At 41.2% G+C, this 11,431-nt stretch overlaps 1 protein-coding gene across 2 annotated transcripts in view; it reads right to left on the minus strand.

Annotated features, from left to right (window-relative positions):
• Positions 1 to 9,459, minus strand: part of LOC143988985 (cytochrome P450 2K1-like) — a 48,867-nt gene extending 39,408 nt beyond the window's left edge. Inside the window, exons 1-3 of one of the 2 annotated variants that reach the window (XM_077488961.1) lie at positions 9,314 to 9,459; positions 3,032 to 3,228; positions 1,562 to 1,724 (exon numbers count right to left, since the gene is read on the minus strand). In XM_077488961.1, coding sequence (XP_077345087.1) covers positions 1,562 to 1,724; positions 3,032 to 3,214 — 346 coding nt within the window. In that variant the 5' untranslated portion in view covers positions 3,215 to 3,228; positions 9,314 to 9,459. The remainder of the gene's footprint in view (positions 1 to 1,561; positions 1,725 to 3,031; positions 3,229 to 9,313) is intronic. The other variant, XM_077488959.1, reaches the window with a different exon arrangement.
• Positions 9,460 to 11,431: the final 1,972 nt, after the last annotated feature.

The raw sequence follows: 11,431 nt of genomic DNA on the forward strand, positions 1-11,431 counted from the left end.
ACTTTTCTCGGCTCGTCATACATGTTTTATGTCACCACATTCTTGACGTTCGCAATTTCCGACCAACTATGTGTGACCATGTGTATGCAAGACAAAAAAAAATAGCACAAGGGACGTTACTTACCTTCAGCAGGATATGTCCCTTATGCTGCTGTGTCCTCCTAAATTAAATTCTCCTCCTTCGATGCCCCCCCACACACGCACTGCTGGAATCTTCCAGTGTGGCAGGGGCTTATTCAGGTAAGGGGCCGCCCCAGGCTCTCACCAAGAGCCCAACTATGCCCATCCTTTCTGTCCTGCTCCTTCATTCATAAGAGCTGTACTACAGTTTCTATGAATGAAACGGGATCTATGAATGTAGGACAAGCAGATAATTGATAAGTCTGCCTCTCCATCCATAGATCACATTTCATTCATAGAAGCTGTAGTATGGCTTTTGTGAATGGAACAGCTGGTTGGAAAAGGTGGGCATATTTTGGCTCTCTTGATGAATGCCTGTGTCAGCCCCTTTAGCTGTATTAACCACAGCCGCACTGGAAAATTATTGCAGCAGTGTGAGGGGTGGGGGGCATCAGAGGAGGAATATTTCATGCAAACGACAACACAGTAGCACAAGGGACACATCTTACTGAAAGTAATTAATGCTCTTTGTCCTGTTTTCTTTTATTTAACTACACTTAGGTTTTAAGTTGGCCGTTAACTTCCCAGTTCACCTTGATTTGTGCTTTGTACAATCTATTGCAGCCTGAATTTGCAGATCTATTCACATGTTATTTGGAGTTCTACCTGGAAAGGGACGATGCCATATGGATTGCATATAGTATATCTAAGCCCTTGTACACACGGTCAGACATTCAGACAACCAAATCCGTTGGATTTTGTCCGACGGATTTTGTCCGAAACTGTTGCATACACACGGTCGGACAAAGTTGTCAGAAAATCCGATTGTACTTAATGTGATGATGTTATTTCGTTACAACTGGACTACGTTCAGGCTAGTAGCCAATAGCTTTGGTCTAGGAATTTGATCAGAGCATGCGTGGCACTTTGTCCGACGGAGTAAGCTACACATGATCGGAGTATGTCCGATCGGAGCATTTTGTCGGAAAATTTTACAGACAAGTTGGAAAACTTGGTCCGTCGGATACTCCAACGGAAACAGTCCGATGGAGACCACACACAGTCGGATTATCCGACAAAACGGTCCGATATGACACATTCCGTCAGAATCTCCATCCGTGTGTACAAGGGCTTAGAATTGCTGTTGTCTTAACAATAGAGCTATTCCCAACTCAAATAAGGAGCTGTGGTGTGTTCAGACTTCTGCATGTAGCAGTCCTGGTGGACTTGATATATGTTAAAATGATTATTGTCCTCCTAGGATGTTTTATTACTGCACCGGAACTACGCTATGAAAAATGAGGGTCTGACTTTTTGATCTGAAACCTTGTCAACTCACCCTACAATCTGTTCACATGGCCAGTGCATTAGTGCTATATAATTCTCTGTATGTTGATTTGGTCATACAATAAAACACAATAAAATGTATATGCATATTTACCATGTTCCTTGAACATATCAAAAAACACCGGCACATAGGGTCTTGCAGAAAACTCCTCAGCATGGTTGACCAGCGCGTCTTTCACTGTCTCATAGCCACACAGCACAACCATCTTCTGAGGTCCTATCTGTAGGCTGTATATTGAGCCAAATTTCTCAGCCAGCTGAAAAAAAGACAATGCTTATAAGCTGCTTGTTCACTAAAAAATCTAATATTTAAAGCCTAACTCCAGCAGCCAGCAATTTTTTTCACTGTATAATTAACGAAAACCTGAGTGTAGCTATACTGCTGCAATGTTGTTGTAGCCAGACTATGGAGCAAGTTGAGATCAGAAGCAGCAGTGCCAGGGACATAGCTACAAATCATGGGTCTGCATAGCAAAAATTCAAAATTCCCCTTCCAATTAAATCTTTCAAGCACCTGACATTTGCCAAATATTTTTATTTCCTATATGCAGATGTTCTGTGATGGTCTACGCACCCCTTCTATTTCTATATCTCTTTTACACTGATGGTCAGTGGATAGACCCATTCATAATACCTCATGTACACCAGGGGACGGGACAACACTCCCTGATAGCACCGCTTTTCAAAATAGTAGTTAATACAAACACATTCATTACATTAGTGGCCAATGTAAATAACACTTTACATTGGTGATCAATGTGGTAGTGCTTCCTTGTAAGGTAATGTAATAATGTAAGTCAGTGGAGCAATACTCCCTTACCTAAGGGGATCAGTGATATTTTGAGTTGGTGGTCAGTGGGAGATAAAAGGCCATCTTGCATTAATAGTCAGTGGGAGAAAAAATGCTGGTGGTTGCTTTTTTGAGAGAAAGAAGAAAATTTCCCAGCACTGACTTTGCCATTAAAATGTACTGGAACTATGTGGGCACCTTCGGGACAGGAGTCATACAGCCAGGAATTATCTATAGTAGAGATGGTGGCTGGCTCCAAGGGATGGATAGGAAGATGATTAGTCTTATGGACACTGCCACTCAGACCCTACTATGGTTATAGTTCTGCATATGACTGATGACCTGTCAACTCTCCTTTCTGGAATAGGTAGGTAAGAACAATGTTGCAGATGTGGAGACTGTGGCTCAGCCCCAGGAACAGGCTATGTAGTACATACAGTATCCCTGGCCCTCTCTAGTTCACAATGGATCCCAAAGTACATAAACTTTACTTTCCCTGTATGGTGTAGTGGCTGTCAGAAAACAATAGCCCAGTAGGGGAATTTGCTCATCCAGGCTGCTAGAATGGTTGGAGGAACTTGTTAGATTTTTTTCATTCAGCCTATAGGCTAAACAAAAAACGTATATTAAATTATTGCCAGACTTATACTAGATTTATTTTTACACTACATTTATTTTTTCATGTATTCCTGATTATAAAAATGTTATTTGTGACTAGGAATCTACTGTATTTACATGCACTTCAACTACACATTTTAAAGTCTAAAATCTTACCTTATGAAATGTTAGATAAGGTTTATTGATATTTATAATGTGCAAATTTCCAATAAAAGGCAAACGTGGTGGTCCAGGAGGATAATTTGGATGAATTTTTTTCTTCTGACCAAATAAAAAAATTGCCAAAAAAACACAGGTGACAATGGTGAGGACAATTGTGATTGGATCAGTTAAATACATGTCTGCAGCAAAACCTGGAAGCAAAAATAGAAATTACATTCAGAAAATGAACTAAACAAAAATAAAGCCAAGAAAGAACTAAGAGAAGCTGGGGAGATGAGCTTTGCATTAGTTATAAGGCCCCTTTCACACCAGCGGACTGTTTGTGTCTCCCTGTCCGTTTTTCAGGTGGGTCCGATCGGACCACCCATAGTTCTCTATGGGGCGGCGGATGTCAGCGGACATGTGTCCGTTGTCACCCGCCAGTAACTGATCTGATCCGGTCTGTTAAAAACAGCGAACAGATGGGGTTACGTTTGCCATCCGTCTGGCAGATTGGATGACAATAAAATTGAAAAAGTACATGCAGTCAGTTTCCATCCAACCGCCCCATAGAGAAAAGTGGGCTGTGTCTGTTCTGCATAGCAGAGAGGACATGGACCTGTCATCCACCTGTGGAGAGGGGAGGTATCACACATTGAGCAGGCAGATCTGCTTGGCAACATTCTGCCCAATGTGAAAGGGGCCTAACAGTAGGTGTGTTCCTTGGCTCACATGCAATCACAAGTGTCATTCTTGAAAAAAGTCCATGGATGACACAGACATTACACTTTCTCCATAACTCTCTCTGTGTCATCATTGACATACCTTGGGGAAATGTCCCCATTATGTAGCTTTGTTTTTGTGGATGTGTGAGGTAGTGTTGCATCTTGTAGGAAAGAGTTTTTTGTAGCTACTGTACTAATGGAGGGATCTTAGATTTGGCCCCTTTAAGGCACAATGGCTGTTGGCTGATGGCATTGGTGAGGAGTGCTGTAAAGAATGTCCCAATTTGATTTTGTAGTGCTCGTTCTACTTTGTTTGCATACCAAATTTGGGGTTCCTAGCTACAAGTGGCCTCGAGATACGTGGCCCCAAAGTCGGGTCGCAAAATGTCATTCTCTTCTGCAGAAAAGTACTTGACATATTGTCCATATGTTGGGGTCACTTGGTGCTAGGAACCCCACAACTTGTGGCAGGTGGACAATCCACAACTTGGTCATGTGGCACTCGTGGCAGGTCACGTGGCACTCGTGGCAGGTGTCATGGCAAGTGGACAATACACAACTTGTGGCAGGTGATGTGGCAAGTGGACAATACACAACTTGTGGCAGGTGACGTGGCCAGTGGACAATGACATACAGCATATATACTTGCCTTGCGATCGACATCCGTGACTTCTTCAATCAGGCATGCTAACAACTTCATTGATGTGATAAATATAAATGAAATAAGATGTGTGTGTTTTTTTTGCACTGTACACTGCAAGTATGAGAAGTTGATGTGACAGATGTATATAAGTAAGTAACTAACCATCTTCCAAAATTTCTAATTCAAATAGAAAAGAAATGTAATTTAATAGAATAAAATATAAAGAATATACAACCATCTTCTGAAATTCAAATTTCAAATAGAATAAATTAGAATTTCGAATAGTATGAATTACATTTTTTTAATTAATTTTAAATTTGGATAGAAAAGACTATAATAAAATAGAAAATAGACTAGAAAAATGATAGATTGTGTTTGCATACCAAATTTGGTGTTTCTAGCTATAAGCGATCCCGAGATATGTGGCCCCAAAGTCGGGTTGCAAAATGTAATTCTCTGCTGCAGAAAAGTGCTTGACATTTTGTGTCCCGAATTTGGGGCCACGTATCTCGGGGTCACTTGGTCCGAGAAACCCCAAATTTGGAGATGTTGTAATGCTAGGTCCACTGTGTTTGCATACCTAATTTGGGGTTTCTAGCTATAAGTGGCCCCGAGATACGTGGCCCCTAGGTCGGATCGCAAAATGTCATTCTCTGCTGCAGAAAAGTACTTGACATATTGCCCATATCAGGGGTCACTTGGTGGCAAGTGGACAATCCACAACTTGGTCACGTGGTACTCGTGGCCGGTCACAAGGCACTCGTGTCAGGTCACGTGGCACTCGTGGCAGGTGACGTGGCACTCGTGGCAGGTGTCGTGGCAAGTGGACAATACACAACTTGTGGCAGGTGACGTGGCAAGTGGACAAATACAATACACAACTTGTGGCAAGTGGACAATGACATACTATTTTATTCTATTTCTATTCTAATCTTTTATATTCAAATTCGAATTCATTCTATACAAAATTCGAATGTCGGAAAGAAATATATATATATTATAAAACCACCATCTTCCGAACTTCTAATTTAGTATATAATGATTTTGATTTTAATAGAATATAAAAGAATAGACTAGAAAAATAATAGAACAGAACAGAATAAAATATAATATATTCTATTCTGTTCTGTTCTATCGTTTTTCAAGTCTATTTTCCATTTTATTATAATCTTTTCTATCCAAATTTAAAATTAATTCATTTAAAAATTTTAATTCATACTATTCAAAATTCAAATTTATTCTATTCAAATTCGAATTTCAGAAGATTGTATATTCTTTCTATTTTATTCTATTAAATTATATTTTTTTTCTATTCTGTTGTAATCTTTTCTATTTGAATTAGAAATTTTGGAAGATTGTTAGTTACTTATACTTACTTATATATATCTGTCACATCAACTTTTCATACTTGCAGTGTACCAGTGCAAAAAACACACACACATCTTATTTCATTTATATTTATGGTATCAATGAAGTTGTCAGCATGCCTGATTGAAGAAGTCACGGATGTCGATCGCAAGGCAAGTGCATATGCTGTATGTCATTGTCCACTTGCCACAAGTTGTGTATTGTATTTGTCCACTTACCTCGTCACCTGCCACAAGTTGTGTATTGTCCACTTGCCACGTCACCTGCCACAAGTTGTGTATTGTCTACTTGCCATGACACCTGCCACGAGTGCCACGTGACCTGCCACGAGTGCCACGTGACCTGCCACGAGTGCCACGTAATCCGGCATGAGTGCCACGTGACCGGCCACGAGTGCCATGTGACTAAGTTGTGGATTGTCCACTTGCCACGTCACCTGCCACCAAGTGACCCCTGATATGGGCAATATGCCAAGTACTTTTCTGAGGCAGAGAATGACATTTTGCGACCCGAGTTTGGGGCCACATATCTTGGGGACACTTATAGCTAGAAACCCCAAATTAGGTATGCAAACACAGTAGAACTAGCACTACAACATCACCAAATTCCTTTTATAAAGACTATTCTGGGTTTGATCTTGCCCATGCCTTGTTCTCCCACCCAGCACCTAAGTGCATTGTTTTTGGCCTCACATAGACCCCTCATACCGACAAAGAAACAGGCCTGTAACATTACAGCTAAGTAAGGGGGCTGAGATATCACAAGGTGGTTTAATATGATATGTAGAAGTTATTTACCATGACTTCAGGGTAAACAAGCCTTACATCTTTTATAAGTTCTCTTTCCTACTGTGGGAAAAGTGCTGTAAGGACTGAAACACTAAACATTCAGCCATTGCTTAAAGTAAACCCGGGCCAAGCTATGAATGTTCAAATACTGATGTATTATTAACAACCAGTAAGCATATTTACTTGTTAAAAATATGTAAATAATTAAATCCATAGCATAGGCACATGTTTACTTCAAATACAGCCACCATAAAATACTTTTATGAACTGATTTTACTAACCTATTCCTGTAAATGCTAGTTTACCAGCTGTCTAGCTGTATAGGATTGAGGTTTTATGTTCTTCCTCTGTCTTTTGTTTGCTGTTAGATAGAAAATTTTTTAGAAGTATACAGTATAAGCCAGGCACATCAAGCAAGTAGAAATTTTATAAGGAGGTCAGCAATGGCAGGCTATGTATTCTTGTGCAGCGGTGGCTCCTGAAGAGCACGTGCTATGTTTTTCAAATATAAGGTTACACCTGAACTGCAGTTTGGTTTGGGTACAATTGTCTAAATTTGGACTTCAGCATCAGTCTGACTGGACTATGAGATGTTCAGCCTGACCACAGGGGGCACTGTCTCTTGTGGCAGGCATGGAACTATGGTCTGGTTGGGTGCTTACGTTAATCTCTCTCAGAGCCCGCCCAGTGGGAATGGCTCTTTTGCTGTGCCTTCTGGGAGAGGGTATTTAAGACCCGGATGTCACGTGGTTCGGGGATCTGGTCCAGAAGGATATACTGATTTCATGGTCCTCCTGACCAGCCCCCTGGAAGGCTATGGCCTGGGGTGTGGATCCACCTGATCTTGTTGTCTCGGGGCTGGCTAGCCCGAGGCCAGGAAAATAAAGGAGGATTCTGAGGTGTTTGGGTGCCGTCTCCGGTTTGGGAGAGACCCAGTGACTTCACAATATCCAGGGGAGGACTCCTCAGAAGAAGGCCACGTATGGGTTGGTTTCTTAGAAATAGCCTGGAGGAGCTGAAGTGCCCAAGAGAATCCGGTCTTGTGGATATCACCAAGCTGGCTGAATGATCCAGGTATCACACGAGTGTTCTACAAGTTTAGTTTCCTACGTGTTCTACAACAACATCTGTGGCAGAGACTTATCTTGTACGTTCTACAACATCTGTGGCAGAGTCTTGTTCCTGAGTAAGCACCTTGTTGGCTGCTAGGCCTTGTGAGAGAGGGACTATTCAAATTGAGTGAACATCCAGTTGCGAATGGCTATTCTCTGGATGCAGTCAAAGTAAGCAAGTTCTTCAGTATTGACTTTGACATTAAAAGTACCTGAATTTCCTTTCCAACCCTCTGATCCCATTTTAAGAGACTGTTCATTGTCTACGTTTTTGCAAATAAAATCCATTTAAGTGGATCTGTTGTCAGTCTCTCAAGTTACTGGGCCATCTACCATGGGACACCCCTAGACGTGAAGTGAGGAAAAGGAAGGTAACGGTAAGCCCAATCTAACCAGCAGCCCCTTCGGGGGTTAGTGCTACACTTGTTATAATGAGTGTACTTTAAGTTTATCCTGTAAAATTTTATCTAAATTATATCAACATCAGCAAGCATTTAACAAGCTCTGAGAGACTGGAAGCCCTTAAAGCATCCTCACGTTCCACTATAAAGCTGGGTACACACTATGAGAAAATAAGAAGAAAAATTCCGTACAAGGCGTGATCATTCAATTTTGATTCTGATTCAGACTTTTCAAATGAAAATTTCTGCAGGGACAAACTCCAATTTTTTTTCCTCTTACGTGAACAGAACAAGTGATTTTCTTTAATGTGTACTGTTTTCGTATGACAAAAATTAGACAGGAAAGACTGTGCATGATAAGAAACAATAAACCAGAACAAAAAAGCCTTTGTCGTACGAGAGTTTTCATACATTATTTCCATCCTTAGTTCCGACTTGCTAGGAAAGCCAGACGATCGTTCATCCAAATCTCTTATAGTGTGTACCCCCCTTTAAAAATACAGATCATTTTGGTAGTGCTATAGAGGAGCTTCAAACATGCTTCAGTCATTTTCAAGCCAAACTGAAAAATGGTAAAAATCACAGACTTAATTTATGAACAGCTCTACTCAGAACTCCAGGAATTGAGCCGAAGGGGACTTTAGGGGCTTCAGAAATGCTGTAAAAGTGTGTTAAATAGAGCCTATACTGAGGAAACACGTAGGCTGAGCTGTTCATCTCAAAATGTAAGCTTCAAGCAATACTGAAGCATATATAGCCTGCTTAAATCTTGTTTAAAGCTACATCTAACATTCCCATCAAGATCTCTATTTAGCACTCCAAGACCCAGGGTAAAGTGTGCTTAAAAAAAAAAAAAAAACTAGTTAAAACCTGTTAAATAAAACCTATATATAAAAATGTAGAAGTTGCAGTTGCCGACCTCTCCATGTGAACATGATAGTTGCCTGGCTGTCATATTGGTCCAGTGGTTTCTATACTTTCAGGAGATCTAACTTCACTTTGACATTATATTTTATTTTATCAGGGACTGATTGAAGCCCAAGTGACAGAAAACACATTTTTTAGAAGGTGGTCACCGACTGCAGTCCCATTTGTACTGAATTCCCCGTGACATGCAAATGTATGAAATATTTGCAAGTATTAGCTGTATGTATTAGCCATATTTGTTTAAAAGCTCTGTAAATTTCAGAAGCTCTACCCAAGAATTGTGCAACTTAGATAAATGATTTTAGAACCATACAGACCTGATCAATTTCTTACCTTTTACATTAGGATTGTATTGCAGTCCTTGTTCTCAGTCTTCAGCTGAAGTAATGGAGAATACCCTTTTGGTATGCATTTATATATTTTACAATCTAGGAAAGCCTTGCCCACATGTATTGAAAAAAAGTCAAAAACATTATGTAATGGTTTACAAAAACTAGACTCATGAGAGATCTGTATAAACATACCTAAAACAGCACACCTTTCACCTAAATTCATAGTAATATATACCATGACTTATTTTTTAATCTGTATGCATGCTATAGAATGTATAAACAATAGTGTAACTATACCCACAGCTTGCCAGGAGTTTGTATGGTGAGCCAAAGTACAAGAGGCTGAACACACCGAAATATAATACTTCCCTAAAATTAATCTAATGCAGTGTTTCTCAACCTTTTTTCAGCCAATGCACCCTTTATAATGCACAATCTCGAGGCACCCCATTCTAAAATGTAAACATCTAAAGTAATATTTTTAGGTATCGCAAACATAGCATGTAAACTACCCAACATTTGGGGTGATTTATTCCTCAACCTTTGCACACTGATACTGACTAGTACTGTAGAATTCCTCTTCTCCTTCGGTTTATCTTCTTCTCTGCTAAAATGACCCCAGGGATGACAGAGAGGGGCAAGGAATAGGCAAACAAGATTGCTGTGCAGGCGTCCAATGGCTCCATTATCTACCAATGACATCACCGGCTCTTAGGATACTAGTGGTAGGCCCACAGTTTGGGGGCCCAAAGTTTTAATGCTGTAATCAGGTGGTTGTGTGTAACAAAAAGACAGAATTCATCCACTCACTGGCTTGTTGACAATTTTTGGACAACTCTTGGCAATTTTTAGGCATTTTTGTCAAGGCACTTCTGAGCCCAGAAGGCACCCTGGTTGAAAAAGGCTTATCTAATACATCAAAGCTGCAGTGTTTTGTTATTGCTGTCCAGGCATTCCTGTATTGCTGATGTCCATACCTGCTGGTTCCTGTACAGGTGTTATAGGGGTAGAAAGGTTGGGAAATGTCCCGAATAAGTTTAGACATCCTACCAGCTTCTGTTGAACAGGCTGACATAGACATGGGCTGAGTGTCGGCCGGTTTCTGTTGAACCAGCCAATGCCGGCTGATATTTGGCTGTGTGAACCTGACTTTACTACGACAGATCAACTCAGACCTACACTATATTGTTAAAAGTATTGTGACACCTGCTTATACATGCACGTGAACTTTAATGGCATCCCAGTCTTAGTTTGTAGGATTCAATACTGAGTTGGCCCACCCTTTGCAGCTATAACAGCTTCAGCTCTTCCGGGAAAGCTGTCCACAAGGTTTAGGAGTGTGTCTGTGGGAATGTTTGACCATTCTTCCAGAAGAGCATTTGTGAGGTCGGGCACTGATGTTGGACAAGAAGCCCTGGCTGGCAGTCTCCACTCTAAATCATCCCAAAGGTGTTCTATCAGGTTGAGATCAGGAATCTGAGCAGACCAGTCAAGTTTCCCCCACCCCAAACCTGCATATCCATGTCTTTATGGATCTTGCTTTGTGCCGATTGAGCACAGTCTAATTGAAAGGAACTGTTCCACGGGACTACAGATCTCAGTAGCAGTGTAGTGACTAGTCTATAGCGTGTTAAGTGCTTTATATAAATTCTGGGCAACAGCCCTCTCACCACACCAGGCCTGGACAATTGGACGCCTCTGCTCCGGTGATCTCAGTACTGCCGCCAGCCAGCACTGTCACGCTGCGCACTCCGCAAGATGACCGGGACCCTCGGTTGGCTTTGCCGGGTGTTCTGGACCCTCCGACCCGGCCACGCTCTCCACAGTTCTTCAGTGGCACCCACTAACAGGCTGCACTCTTCAAAACAACTCCACATAGGTCCCTGTATTCAAACCACACATCCCCAGAGAAAGAGAGCTAGGAAGGCCCCGCCCTTCCTTTTTATACCCTGCCCAGCATGCAGTTTAGTCCCCAGGGTTCATGGGTAGGTGAATGGGGCACTGTGGGTAATTAAATCCTTTCACAGAATAGTTAAGTCACTTCCTGTATAGGTCTTGTTCCATGCTATTATTTGAAAAATAAACAAGTCTCTTTCACAATGTATACCACTAAAGGGAG

This window comes from Lithobates pipiens, unplaced genomic scaffold (genome assembly GCF_037356315.1).
Source record: "Lithobates pipiens isolate NorthernLeopardFrog02 unplaced genomic scaffold, aLitPip1_a1.2 Scaffold_18, whole genome shotgun sequence".
Lineage (NCBI taxonomy): Eukaryota > Metazoa > Chordata > Amphibia > Anura > Ranidae > Lithobates > Lithobates pipiens.